Here is a 15,040-nt window from a genome sequence, read left to right as displayed (position 1 = left end):
TTTATAATTGCACCGTATATTACATTCTGAATGCTTTAAGTTGTAAACGTTTAATAACTGTCATTATTGAAAACTTTAATGAGACCCTGAATGATCCTTTAACTACCAAAAGTTAAAATTAATGAAGAACCTATTTAAAACAATCATGTTGATGTTATCACGTTTTAACTTGCAGGAATGTAGATAACAACGTCCATAATTCTACCAAATTTACATAATATATACCAAATTGTGTGTGGTTCATGACAATCTATTTTACTATTTACATACTTCTGAAATTGTTTTGGACTATATGCATTTTAGCTTTTAGTATCGTTTAGAACGGGTGTGTTTTTCATATTGTTGCTTTTGGCTTTTACATTTTTATTTGCCTTATTGCTTCTATATATTTAATATTTTGGTTTTTGTTACTATTTGTTTTTAGGTTTTACATTTGTAAAGCGCTTTGAGCAGCTTTGCTGATTATGCGCTATATAAAGTTTACTTATTATTATTATCGCTTGACAAAAACTCAGGGATGTAATTTGAGAGTCCTGCCTCCCAATTAAGATTGAATATCCGTACCAAAAATTTCCTTTTTTTCCTTCATTGAAAAGGACCATGACAAATACAAATGTGTTACAAAATATCAGATAATTCAATTTAGAGGTACTTACCCACCCTTTGCGAAAAATTTAAATTAAAATCATTTTAAAAAAAACAGCAAATAACGTGGCAAAAGCCCATGTATTGTATGGTTTGTAACAGAAACGCCAAATAATGTCACAAAGCTGAACTACTGTACTATTTATAGGAAGACTCTCATAAAAGTAAATTCATAATACACCTAATAAGCCCAGTTTCTGAGAGGAGGGGGGGGGGGGCTTCACAAATACAACATTCCACAGACTGTTTCATTCCAAATGGACTTAAAAAAAAATTAAAAAAGAAAATGCAAACTTTACAATGTTTATAACTGTGTAGACATGCATTTCCCATGCTTGCAATTCGGAAAAATCCAGCAAAATGTACTTTTTTCACAAGATTTATCGATCATATTTTCAATAACAAACTTCTTATATCTTTGGTTTCATTGTGTCACTTCTGTAATCATCAGGAAAGTTTGCTGACAGAAGAAGAATACAAAGGTTTGCCAAAGATAGCACCATTTTGCATCTAAGAGACCTTACATAATCACAAATTTCTCTAAGGGGGAGGGATTTATATCCCTTTACAAACCTCCCCCAGAATGGCAATTCTGCAGGGGGTGACAAAGGAAGGTTCCACCCTGGGTGCCAACTATTCTAGGTTTGCCACTGCTGATATATGTGGTTTTAAGATAATATGTACATGTCAGTGAAATTAAAAAATTGGTTTTCATGTAAATGGTTTCACATGCAACTTTAGGTACCAATTGTTCGTCAACTAAAACTATTGAATGAACGAGACTGAAGTGTCAAACTGCACCGAGACACCGAGATAGAAACTGTTTAATCAAGAAAATTTAATCAGTAAAACAAGGGTGGCATACAAACGGTGGAATATGAAGATATTCTAAGCCTTACTCAACTTTCTTTTTTAATACATGGAGTACTTAAAGAAAAAAAAAATGTATTGCTGTCATTCTAAGAGACAAGTCCATTGTACTTAATGTAATTCAATGAGTATGAAGCATAAGACAGAGGGCAGCAGTTTAAAATGATCTTATTCCCTTACAGGACTAAAATTAGATCAATCATAAACATATAACTGATATCACTAATCCAACCAGTTATATCAACACTATAGCATCAGTCATCTCAACCACACATGTTACATTGGACGCTAACTAGCATTGCGTGATACAAGCATTGTCAACTGTCCCAAAGCTTATATGCAAATTAAGCTAGGTTTATGGAACATCACTATGACAGTGTGGTAGGTCTTGGCTTTAAGAGGGCTCATACCTGATATTCATTTGTAAAAGAGTGTGAAAAATTTGAAACATTTGTTGTGAGACTACGCATCAATATGCAAACCAACAAATCACAAACGATACAATTTTTATGCACAAATCGATTTGCCTGAAGGGACAGGTATAGCTGTCAACATAAATAGATGTTTTTAATGTTGTTTTTTTTTGGTTCCTGATTGATTTCTCAAACTATTCAAAGTCTGGAATAGTCAATCTTCCATCACTTCAGTTTGAATTGTTTTTACAAAATATTTTCATTTGATAGTTTTTTCATTTAATGTTTTTGGTAACATGCACAGAAGCTGTATCTAATGTTTATAGGGCATCTAGTAAAACTACAGTTACCCAAGATGAAGTGTTTTATGAAAATTCACATGACCTGTGAGAAAACAGAGTAGTACAGTTTTGACTTTGAAAAGCTTGATTATGCTTTATTATGCTTTATTATTATGCTTATGCTTATTATTATGCTTTTTTATTATTATGCTTATTATTATGCTTTATTATTATGCCTAATTATGCTTTAATTGCTGTATTTTATTATTCATTAGATAGAGGAAAACACAGAAAAAATACTCTGCCGTAGTTGGAAGTCAAGTCTGTGTGGTAAGAAACATTTATAGCAGATACCATTTCTAGAGAAGTACCTAGTAGAACAATGCACAGAAAATATTTAAGTCTAAACTTTTGTTTGTGTTTTTTTCGCAAGTTTATTTTATTTAAGAAATTTTTGAAATATCAGCATTTCTCCAAGCAAAGTTACATTTCATAGAACTACTTCTATACAGCGATAGAACATTCTGGTTCAAAGGATACTGTGTCACAGTTAACAGCAAGAGCATCTGCAACAGTCCATTTTCGTCATGGTCCAAGTGAATTAAAACCTATTTGACCTATTACAGTTGACAATAATCTCCACTCACAGTGTTCGTCTATGTTATCATGCTGAATATAGCACCATATATAGATATATATATATATATATGTGTGTGTGTGTATCTCTGCTTGAATTCATCAAGGTTTAGCTGTCAGGGCGTCGAGAACCTTCTCCTCTTCACTACCATGGAGTAAAAGTTCCCTCTTTATATCATCCGATTTAAATCCAAGCTCCTCAAATTGTTTCAATAACTTTAGGAACGCCAGTATCTGTCGGGGAAGAATTGTAGATCAAAGTAGAAAAAGGGTCATACACTAGTAGAGAAGTCATCAATGATTCACAATTTATTACAGTAGGACTGTTGTGTTTTCCAGTAAAAGTCAACAAAAGATAATTCAGTAACTGAAAACAATGCCACAATTAGATAGATAATACTTAAACTCTACGAGCAATATTTAAAAAAAACAACCTTTGATGTTACCACCACTAAATGAACCATCAAAGAAAAAGCATGAAAGGTTCACAAACTGGTGGTGGTGATGTTTGGACTTGCTGAAGTACTCAGCCATGTGAATTGAGAAGGATCCAAACTGTGACATCACTAATTGCTGTATTTTTTACCAACATTGGGGGTGATTTTTTGACTTTCAGCCTTGTGAATAGAGAAGAATCTAAACTATGACATCACTAATAGCTGTCATTTTTTACTTTCAAGTGTTCAATCTGACATGACCATAAAGTACCTGAAAAAAACAGGTTTTTTTTGTCCACCAGAATGAATCAGTAATAATGAAAAGATGAAACACGTTCAAAACGTTTGCAAATTAAGAACGAAACACATAAATTTGATGTATGAGTGCGCTGGGACACTTACATATAGGTCATTTCAATGTTGGACACCAAGTATTCAGTTTTGTTATTTCATAGTTACAAACTCACTAGGTGGAAGGTTCCAAAGTGGTTGTCACCGCTTACATAGATCTTTTAAGTAGACTGGGGTGGTGTAGCCAATTATGTACATATAAGACACAGCTAGGTGCATATATTCTAACTGATGTATAGCACCAAATACAGAATAACCTGTAACCATTGAAAGAATTTGTTCAGCAGTTTGAGATATCACGAGCATCAAGATTGAATAAGTCAATTATCATGGTTGGTTTGGGGTTGCTTCTCCTTAAATTTTCTTTCTTTTTTCTTCCTTTCTTTGTTCTCCATGTATGTAAAGACAGACAGGGGGGGCAAGTCTGTTTTGATTGGTGAGAGATGTCGAACTTCCTACCTTTTCATCGTTATTGTCCAAGAGATGAAGAGCTTCCTCTACTTTCCTCTCCCCGAACCCTTGGTTACTGAGTCTGTCAACTGCACATAACGCATCAATGACCTGCAGTTAAAATAACACAAATAAGTTAAGAATTAATCACAGTAATTGTAAATACCAAGACTGCAGTCTGCAACCACAGGTGGGAGGGGGTGGGGAGGGAATTCCCAAAGTGTGAGTAGAAATTGCAATGAGGACTATTTGACTTCTGCTTTGGCGCATTAATAATACCAAAAGATTGATTCCAAAGATACAGTACATGTGCAAAGTGAAGGATGTAGGGTCCGAGAGACCTGTGTGAAATTTATCTCTTAAGTACTGGCATAATTTGGATAGTCTCTGATGGTGCTGTTTAAAGTTTCAAATTTTAATACTGTACGATATGTATCAAATATCTGAAATGACCGCAATGTTCATATCTCTTCTCTAGTAGCAGAATGGTTTGAGTAAAAAACATTATCTTCTGTACCAACTCTCTCACCCACAGTCAGTTGAACAATAAACAACGGCGAAAAGAACTGATAACTGACATTATATAACCCTGCAGGAGTCTCTCAGAATTTGCACTGCTTTTAGAAATTGCTTCAAAACTACTGTACTTGAAGTCTTTTCGTTAACTTAAAGCCGACACTGAGATACCAAACTGTTAATTGGAGAAGGTACTGTAGTGTCTAAGTGGTGGGAAATGCTATACAGTAGTCTCTATTATGGTGTTCTTGGATGTAAACGTCAGTACTTGAGATAAAATGTCACCATTGATACTCTAAATCAGGGGTTCCCTAACTGGGGTGCATGAACCCCCCAGGAGGTGCGTGAGTCCATCCCAGGGGATTCGTGAGACATTTCTTCTGAAAGTCAAAACTAGAGTACTTTTTGTTGAACTAAAATCTGATATATCATATAATTTAGTAATGTACAAAAGTCTACAATATTAAACTATGAACTTGATCATTTACGCAACACTGTAATGCATACTATAGTATAATAATGACTCAGATGGAGTCTGACATCCACAGGGGGTTCATGGGGGGATAAAGTTAGGGAAACCCTGCTCTAAATGAATGATTGGATGTTTGAGCTCCTCCTCTTCCTCAACAAAATGGTTTAAGGAGATGACATCTTATCTTGTTTACCGACTCTCTCACCTACGATTGAACATCAAGTAACATTAACAACATTCATACCAATGAAAACTAAAAAAGTTACCGTGCAGAAGTTTGACAAGAGTTTCACTGCTTTTGCACAGATGACTTTGCCTTTCTTTTTCAACACGGAAGACTGCAATTAATTTTGCGACTGCTGATTCATTTACAGAATAAAAATATGAGGTAACAAATTTGCATGTAGACACAAGATAATGAAAAGCTAACTTCTCGGCTCAATGGAGAAACCTTCAGCTTCAAATAACAAATTGTCTTACTTTCATATCTCTACATCAATGTCATATCCTTCTCTTTATGGCTTTTTATGTAAAGTGAACTTTTAGTGTGTAATTAATTACACAGTCACTCACAGCCTGTGGCTATAGTAACGAAATCTTCTGCTATGTTCCAAGTTCCAACCAATTTCAACAAAACAAATAGGGAACCTAATCATTTTCGATTTCCTTTCAAAACTTTCACTACGTGGCTTTTACGGTTGTCAACAACATACCATCCACGTTTTCTGAGCAAATAACTTCACTTTGACTATGACCTTCAGTTCTAAATTTTCATAATTAAGCAATAAATTTGGAAGGTCAAGCATTACAAAGAATTCAAAAAGTGTCTGATTTCATTATGTAAGTAAAGGGGTACCTGCTGTAATTAGGTGCTTCAAATTTTGAGACTGCTGCTCTGATATTAACATTGTTCAATGTTTGCAAAATTTTCAACTAATTATTCTATTCTTCTACAGCAAACAGGAAATTAAACAAGCAAAGTCAACTGTTTTGAAGCTGTGGCAATATTTCAATGGCGATAATAAATGGTTTCCATGGATACTAAAAGAATTGTTCTCAGACAGATATTGATACCAGGAGAGGATAGCATTGGTGAATTCCAAAGACAAAAGGGAAGTCAAATTTGTATATCTTTTCTGACAAATCTTTTGTATAGTGTGGTATTCTGGATACACTTTCATAATAGCCTTAGAGGCGCAGAAAGATAAATATATTAACCTTCAGGTATAATTTCAAAGATCATAATTTGTTTGCTTTTGTGGAGAAGAAAAGTATATGCTTATGACTGACACTCACTGGTGGGGTATAAAGCAGTGTTGAAGGACTCGTATCAGGTTTGATATTTTACTCAAACTGTAAAGAGTAAGACTGTAAGGGTTTGGCGATGGACTGTAAGAACTGGAGGCCAAAAATGCAGACCAGGATACTGCCGACTAGACCAAGATATGGATCCGTCTGTTTTGAAAGTCTGCAAGGCCAACACGTTAAGTCTGACTATGACAATGTGGATTCCACTACAATACCCATATCAAAGAACAAAAGACCTCAACAAAAATAAATGTGAAGAAATCACCTCCAAACAGCCATCTCGATCTCTGTTTCTCTTTTTGTGTTTAGCAGGGATTCAGGCATTTTTCTTAAGGACATAAATAATTAATGTTAATTAAAGCACCATCAAAATACTCACCAATCTGTCGTCATGCCCTAATCGCTTCACCGCCCTAGCCGTCCTACCCTCCGGGAAACCCATGGAGATGATCATCCTTGCAAAGTTTTTACTCTCTGAATCTAAGGCTGTGAAGTCCGGATCTTCCGGCTTGGTCTCTGACCTCATGCTTTCACTCGACGACGGGGCAGGAGATGGTGGAAGTGGTTCGTACCTGCTAAGATTCTGTTGATAAAAGTGAGAATAAATTGTCACTCGATGCTTTAATCGCTGACGAATCTCACACAGGTTTAAAAATCCGACCAGAAAAGCAGCAAGTCAATGTAGAACATAAATACAACTTTCAGTGCTGTTGAGAGCCTGGTGTTTCCCAGAAACCACATTCAATGTGTCAGTTTTGTGAGACTCTGTTTTTATTTCCAATTGAATCTGTTCCCTATTTTAGGGAAACAATTTATAACTAGATACGAAGCATTCAAATGACACGTCCAAAACGATCAAACACAAAATGAACATCCATCGAGCAGTTAGGGTTACGATAACCGTCCATATCAGGCTGAATGATGTGGAGGTCTACCCAATCCCTCCTCTACAGGTAGTCAGAATATTATTAAGATCACTGCTTAGAGGAAGTCCCTACATACCAATATTGTACTTAGTCCAATTCATTCATGTTCAAGTCCTTGGCATGTGATTTCCGGAAGTGTTTCTAAGGCAAAGTCCTGTACTATTTTATTTAAGTCTGAGTCCTTGGTTTTCAAGTCCGAGTCCTTGGTGTCCAAGACTAATTCCAGAGTCCTAGTTCTTGAATACCAAGTTACCACTAAACAAGTTCTTGAAATACCAACTTTAACAAATTAAAATAGAACCTCAACTGAGATCCTTGCTGGGTCATACTGGTGAATGGTGATAGAACCTAAAAATGGAACTAACGCTGCCTTCCTCTGAAAGAGGATAGCATTCTGTAGTGGATTGGGCATGTTGGATTGGGAATGTTCCCTGCCTTCATTTTAGAGTCCCTCAAGGGCATAACAATGATATGGTAAAGAGCATAATTTGCTCTTATTACTTATACTAAAAGAATCAGAACAGCTAACCCAGGTTTCTTATGAAACCACTTTCAATGTGTTATTTCCACAACAAATTATTCAAGAAGATGTGGACATGATTTCATGATCCAAAAACTGACAGATACCCAGCACAGAATTTTGAAAAATGTAATTGTTATCTTAACAAGTATATATTCTATCGTATACAACCTGCGTTCTCACCAAGTCAGTATCTAAAATATGGAACATTATTAACAATTAATAATGTGAAATAAAAGTGTGAAAAAGAGTGTGAAATAAAATCTTTTCCGAATTATGGAGCACTTGTTTTTATAAACTGCTGAAGAGTTTCCCCCACTTTCAAATGTGGGGGTGGCAGCAGGTCATCAATGCCCCCCACCACCCCTCCCCAATCAATCTGATCTTTTGAACTAGCATAAATGGTGCAATGCAATAAGATTATAACTAGATTTAGAATACCTCCGAAGCATTGAACTATCCCGGAAACAACACAAACCTGACTGTAGCACTGGTACAAGACTGTTAAAACGTTAAATCACCTGTTGGGCAGCTATAAAAAAAATAATATTGGGAATGGTCAGAAAACTCGCTGGCACTTGCTGCCTACCCCTAAAAAAAAAAAAAATCTAAAGTATGCTAGCAAAGGAAATAATTTAAATCAGCAACCTGATCAAACTTCTAATTAATTCTATATAAAAAATTTGGAAATTACATGGTAAAATTGTAATTTGTATTGCAATGTGTCTTCTTAGTACAGCACAGGGAGAATAGCGATACAGTACTGTAGGTTGCAAAACACATTCTTGTGAAATGTGATATGCTACCATGAATGTGCTTACTACCTAGCCCCTCCCCTCTCCCCACCTCTCCCCCCCCCTTTTCATAATGAAGGCTGGATATGCCAACAGTTTACATAGGGTCACTATATTCCTTTACCATAGCTTAAAGAATATTAACTTGAAATTTTGAATAAATGTATTTTGTAATACTTTGAGGCAAAATAACAGTACGCTTCCTAACAAGGGTAAACAACAAACATATTTAAGGCCGATTAATTTACCGTACTCTCAACTTAAAGATGAAAAAAAAAAAAATCATCAAATTTTGTGAAGATTTGACATATTATTTAATTCAGACCTGAGGTAATACAAAAGTCTGAATTTTCTAGGACTTTTGTGTCTCAGTCCAAGTCCTCAAGCCCTGGCTTCCTAGTCTGACTCCTTCACAACTGAGTCCAAGTCCTTAAAAAATTGGACTTGACTGGACTACAACACTGCTACAGTACATAGTTGTACAAGTACTTCTGTGCTGCATTTCTTTTCATCTTAGTCCATATAACTATATGAGCACCAGTGTTCGCATTAGGATGCACGATTGCGGGAATCCCGCAATTTATCTAGAGGGTCTGTGCAAAAATGCCCCCCGCCCCCAATTTTAACATCCTAGCGATAACCCTGATCAGCCCTTGTGTAGATTATGCAATTTAATGTAAAAATGTATAGACTGAACGTAAATCACTAGTACTACATTCAAGGGATGAGTTGTAACTTACATTGGGATACCCGGGTGGATTCGTTGTCTTAGAATGATTTGAAATGATCCCTGCGGTACTAGAATCAAGCGGTGAAGAATCGCTTCTCCGTCTTTGGCCGTTGGCTTCTTTGTGCGAATTATTGTTTTCCGTTGTGAATGGGCTTACTGGCTTTCCGGTAATGGGAGGTAAGGGAGCGCTGTTCAACACTTGCCTCCTGTTTGTGGGGGTAGAATGTGAGATAAAATTGTCCAGGCTTTGAGAGAGATCTTCATGGTCTACCTGTGACTGGCTCAGGTAAGACGAGTCTTTTGGCACAGATTGAGACTTGAAGGGACTCTCGTTATCTGGCACATTCCTTTCGAAAGAGACAGATTTAGTTTCGGTTTCCAGCTGTGCCTCTTCTGTGATCTTCAGACGTTCTTCAGTCTCTTCGGTTTGAGAATTGCTTATAACATTACTAGTACTGGGGGGATCTTCCCCGGGGACGGGAGAGCTCCCTGGTGAGTCTGCACGATCTTCATCTCCCGGAGGCGGTGCAGCAGGCGCCGTCGTGGACGACGACGAGCTGGCCAAGACACTCTTCAGTTCCTCCATGTCATTCAAAGTCTGCAATTCGGTCGCTTCAAAAGGGTCCGAGACGGTTTCAAAGTCCGCCAGATCGAATAAGTGATTGGATGAACCAGAAGTGACAATCTTTGTGCCGTCGTCTACTATTTCTTTGGTGCTACCAGATGGTGTCGGCATTAAAATGTCAGTACCTAACTGGGCCTGAACCGGTGTTAACACCGGCTCGGGGATTGGAGTTGGTTTTTTCCTCGGTAAACCATGATCTTCCTCTGAATTAGTCTGACTGATGTGTTTATGGTTTGCTTTCACACGTCTTTCGTTTTCCAACTCCTCGAGAGACTCGAGACGGCTTTTCTCTCTCTCCAAGATATCCCTTGTCCAACTCAAGAATGCCTCCTCTGCTTCAAAGGTATACTGTATATGTTAAAATACATAAAGGAGAATTATCAGTAAAAAGCTCAAGGAAAATTTAAAAATTTGTTAACAATTTTTATGTTTGCATGTCAGGTACAAAAAACTGGTAAAGAGCATGATTTAATTATTTAGAGGAAAACAAGATGGGAACAGAGAAAAATGTAAAGTCTTTCTGCAAGGTTCTGTCTACATAGATACTGCATTCAGAAGTGTAAATCAAGCAATTGTATTCAACATATTTATGTTATTATCAATCTTCTCTCATGACCTACTTAACACGTTTTTGTGAAAATATTTCTTATCTTGCCATTATCAGCATGTCACACTGAAAAAGTAAGCCATTCTGTACTATTCTATACGTGAAAATTTGCAACAATAAAAATAAACAGGAAAAGATGGAGACGTAATTTCCGTGAAAATTTGAATTGTCACTACGTGGAAACAAGGAATTTCTACCAGTGAAACTTTGTAAGAGACACCACAGACAGGAAGAGGTAATAGTACACTCAAAATACAATAATATTATAGTTACTTAGATTGGACAGTAAGAATTATTAAGTATCCAATATTGACAAATGAATTCGGGATTAGGATAAACGATAAAATACGACCATACAGATTAAACCCAGCTATATATCTTTCCCCAAATACTAGATTTCCTTCAATAAGATTCCTACCTCTCCATTCCTCAGGACAGATGATTCAACAAGTTGGAAATGGTGCGGCAGATACACTTCAGGAGTTGGTTTTACATTATCACTTAATTTCATTTGCAGTCCTTCAACATTAGACACACCAACTGTAAGAGAAAAATTGCATGAGAAAATTGTAAACAAGATTTCAAACTACTTGTTGACTATAGTACTCCAGAAGAGAAATGGTTAGTTGGTAGGGAGAAGAATTGTCTTGCTGCTACTTAAGGTCATATTTGTTCAAATACTGGCAAAATATCTTTGTAATTTGTAGCTTACAAAACCAAATTTGACAATACAACTCGCAAATTTATGCAAGAGTGCCATTTTTTTGGGGGGGGGGGGGGGGTGTATGGTCACTTTGGGATTGTACTGCTACACACACAACCACTGTCTCTGGCAGTGGGAAATCCTTGTGTAAGACCTGTTGGCAAGAATCGTGAGTTTGAAACGAGGAGAAATTTTCCATAGTCTGTGTGGCACACATTTACACAGATGGAGGGAACATCCAGCATGAAGGGACATGAAGGAAGTTTCCCAATCAGTAGTGGATTAGTCTGGCATAGAACAAGTGTAGAATTGCATGCATAAATCATGAAGGAAAACTTGGCAAGCTTGTCTTTGACAGAATTACAAATAGAATTGAAGCAACATTCCAAACCTGTGAGCTAGATGTTCTTAAAACATTTTACCATTATACTATCTGTAAGCTTATTCAAAGTTGCCCATGGATGGAAATCTTTCCAATTTGCAGGGAATTTTGCTGATTGTGCTAATTTAGAGATTGCATAATTTTGATGTAACTGTGATATATGACAAGGAAGAAATTTACCATCCCGATTCTCCCCAACCCCCCTCCCCGTTCCCCTCCTTAGCATCTGTCAAAACATACCTGTCAAATCCACTCATGGATGTCTTCTTCAATTCTGCTAGAAGTGATGCTTACCTGAGTGGGATCTCCCAAATGTGTGTGATCCAAAAGCCATTTTAAGCTATTCCAGTCATATCAACATCTAGCCAGGACGAAAAGAGTTATACTGTACAGTAAGTCCTCAGAAAGGCACTCTGATTCCGGTCTTTCTGGTGTTCAGCTTGAAAAGTTCTTCATTGCAAGAGTTAGACGGTAGAAGATTTGTTTAGCAACCCTACAAGAGAAGAAACAAGTCATAGCATATTGTACATAGCTATATTCTCAAGACTAACTTACTGGTGTTTCCAGAGATCCAAGTTACTAAGAAGTAAAATATTGGGCCAAGAACACTGTTGACCGTATACATGGGATAACTGTTCTTTTTAAATGTTATAGTTTCTAATTCTAGTTTTATCATTCTTTGTCATATGAAAAACCAACTCTGCTGTTAATGACACAGGGAATGACAGATTTTCTTAAATATTAGCCATTAAGTATGGTTACTTTTATTTGACACCTGTGTGTCACCCGCCCAGAAACAGTGCGGCCACAGTGCGTACCGTAACCCTACAGACGGAAGAAGAACAATAAAATACACAGCTATGGCTATATTTGTAATGTAAGTCATAACAATACAGTAAGTTTAGGACTAATAGTAACGGTAAGTTAGTTAGTTAGTCCGAGTAATTTAGTTAGTCCGAGTAAACAAACATACATAGGCCTACAATACTAACACGGGCTACATACGGCTTATAATAGTGTAACTGTTAACGTGAGTAATATAGTTACTTCATACTGCACATATCCTTATACGATTCCGTGAAAATTACCTCCTTTTAAGCAATATTACACGTTAATTCGATCAAAGAGGCTTAAATAGTTCTGATTATTGAGCACGAAATACCTTCTCAAAAGGAAAACACCTTCGTGACACTGTTATTGCATGCAGAACGTGTAGTAATGGTATTCTCAGTACAGCTAGCAGTTCAAGACCTGTGAGTGTGATGTCAACATCACAGATATATTACTGACACAACTGTCTGAAAGCCTTCACAGGTGATCGATGTTAATATGTCATTTCTAAACACAGATCGCAATCTCGGTCAGTTCATGCAGAATTCAGTTCGGAAATCAGCATTATTTTGGCGTAAGATGCAGGGACGTAGCCAGGGGGGGCAGGGGGAGCGACCGCTCCCCCCTTTCAGTGTCGATTTTTTTTTTTTTTTTTAAACTGACGTTTTTTTAGCATGGTATTTTGTCAGTGCTCTTTTGATCTTGAATACTCGCCAGCTCCGTTAACTCGATTGTAATCGTAGTAACATTCACGCCTACTGATTCAACTACTTACTTAGTTTGGCAGATGCAATTAGCTAAATTTAGCTTATAGCCAATTACAAGCCTACAGTTGGCCACTGCGTTATAAAATACATATTGCCTACCTAACGGCACTCTTTGAAATGTCACGAACTGTATGCACAACAACGTCGACAACGTTCGTTCAATGAGTCGTCCTAAGTTGTTGCACGAACAGCATGTTATGAAGCTAAGCTAGCAATCGTACGTGATACGCACTTCCTATAAATAATTATTACACTGCTAATACACTGCGATAACGATATTTGTTTTTAGGCCACTGCATATCTGGCTGTATTACAAAATATGAAAGTTTATAATGTCCATCAGTTAAGTTCGTCAAATGTATTAGAGTCCAGACATTGGACAATAAACAAGAATCATCCTACTGGAAAACTTGTAAAAGAGCACTATGTTTGTCTTTCTGATATATTATGTAAAAGAACATGTAAAAGAATTTAAACAGGAAACAAAATCTGCTGATACTGATATCATATGATCAGGGCGTAGCCAGTATGTAGCACGATAGTTTCATTCAACACTCTACCCGCCGAAAAAGACTATAGGATCCGATCTTGTCAGTTTTTTAACAGGTGGTTAAGAACCCGTATACGCAGATAATATTTCAGTTGAGAAAACAATTGAGAAATTTGCATCAGATGGCAATCGTCGGATAGCTCTCGCCTTCTCTTATTAGGCTAACTTAAACATTTACTAGCTACAGTTGTATCAAAGACATTTCTGGACTATCTTTGTATCTACAAGTATCAGAAGTTGAAAAGTAAGACTACTCTGTACATGTACCTTCAAGGGCGGCGGAACCGGGGGGCACAGGGGGCAAGTGCCCCCCCCCCCCACTTTTCCTCAGGTTAAAAATGTGCCCTTTTTCTACATAAAACTTGTACTCTTGATCACCTTATTAGGTCAGCGATATTTCAGTAAGAGATCTAATCCTAATTTAGAACTATCAGGGGCGTAGCCAGTATGTAGCACTGTACGTAGGCCCGGGCCTACACTTTTTTTGGCCAAGTTATCTTTTTTATTAAAACACCCATAATTCAAATCCATAAGCTTGCTGGACGAGTTTAAGAGTCTAGACAGGAAAAACTATTGAAATGAACGTAGCAAGATTATGGCTAAATTAGGTGACCTATTCTTCTGTCATCTAGGCTGTCATTCATATCGCGTGCCGTTTCATTCAATACTCTACCCGCCGAAAAAGACTAGGATACGATCTTGTCAGTTTTTTAACATGTACTTAAGAACCCGTTTACGCAGATTAAATTTCAGTTGAGAACATTCCACAGTCAAATAAGCCTATCGTTGATTAACAGACTTTATATGTATAGAGCTGCATCACTTTGTTGCCTGTTGTTGTCACAATCGGCGTTCCAAGTTCCAAAACAGCCTTTTCGATAAACATTTACTAGCTACAGTTGTATCAAAGACAAATACTGGCTATGGTTGTATCAAAGACATTTCTGGCCTATCTTTGTATCTACAAGTATCAGAAGTTGAAAAGTAAGACTACTAAGACGGGGGGGGGGGGGGGGCGTTGATGGAGTGATGTGTATACGCAAATAAGATAATACAATAAGATTTATAAAGGGTACTAAATATCAGGCTGCATCAGTCCAATCGAATTTCTGCAAAGTGCCCTTTGACATCGGTGCCCCCCCCCCCCCCAGATTAAAAGTGCTTCCGCCGCCCTTGTGTAACTTGCTAATTTTAATACATTATGTATTATTGAATTACGTACTATT

General features: G+C 37.0%; 1 protein-coding gene across 3 annotated transcripts; it reads right to left on the bottom strand.

Annotated features, from left to right (window-relative positions):
* Window positions 1–695: 695 nt before the first annotated feature.
* LOC139979055 (uncharacterized) lies at window positions 696–13,055 on the bottom strand. 3 transcript variants are annotated; one of them, XM_071989698.1, is made up of 7 exons: window positions 12,829–13,055; window positions 11,961–12,159; window positions 11,000–11,121; window positions 9,360–10,322; window positions 6,759–6,962; window positions 4,093–4,194; window positions 696–3,079 (listed from the first exon to the last, which is right to left on the bottom strand). In XM_071989698.1, exons 2-7 carry the CDS (start codon window positions 11,998–12,000, stop codon window positions 2,948–2,950), a joined length of 1,563 nt encoding a protein of 520 aa, XP_071845799.1. In that variant the 5' UTR covers window positions 12,001–12,159; window positions 12,829–13,055; the 3' UTR covers window positions 696–2,947. The 3 variants fall into 3 exon arrangements, with proteins under 3 accessions (XP_071845799.1, XP_071845801.1, XP_071845800.1); XM_071989700.1 differs by having other exon boundaries at window positions 11,961–12,116; XM_071989699.1 differs by lacking the exon at window positions 12,829–13,055 and adding an exon at window positions 12,755–12,773.
* Between the last annotated feature and the right edge of the window lie 1,985 nt (window positions 13,056–15,040).

The sequence above is a fragment of the Apostichopus japonicus genome, chromosome 13, assembly GCF_037975245.1.
Source record: "Apostichopus japonicus isolate 1M-3 chromosome 13, ASM3797524v1, whole genome shotgun sequence".
Classification (NCBI taxonomy): domain Eukaryota; kingdom Metazoa; phylum Echinodermata; class Holothuroidea; order Aspidochirotida; family Stichopodidae; genus Apostichopus; species Apostichopus japonicus.
This window is presented reverse-complemented; position numbering and strand designations above follow the sequence as displayed.

Coding starts and splice junctions, on each gene's coding strand:
- LOC139979055 (XM_071989698.1), bottom strand. CDS start 12,000: ATGGCTTTTGGATCACACACATTTGGGAGATCCCACTCAG. Junction 11,122..11,960: donor ATTTGGGAGATCCCACTCAG/GTAAGCATCACT, acceptor TTTCTCTTACAG/TTGGTGTGTCTAATGTTGAA. Junction 4,195..6,758: donor TAGGGCATGACGACAGATTG/GTGAGTATTTTG, acceptor TTTTAACTGCAG/GTCATTGATGCGTTATGTGC.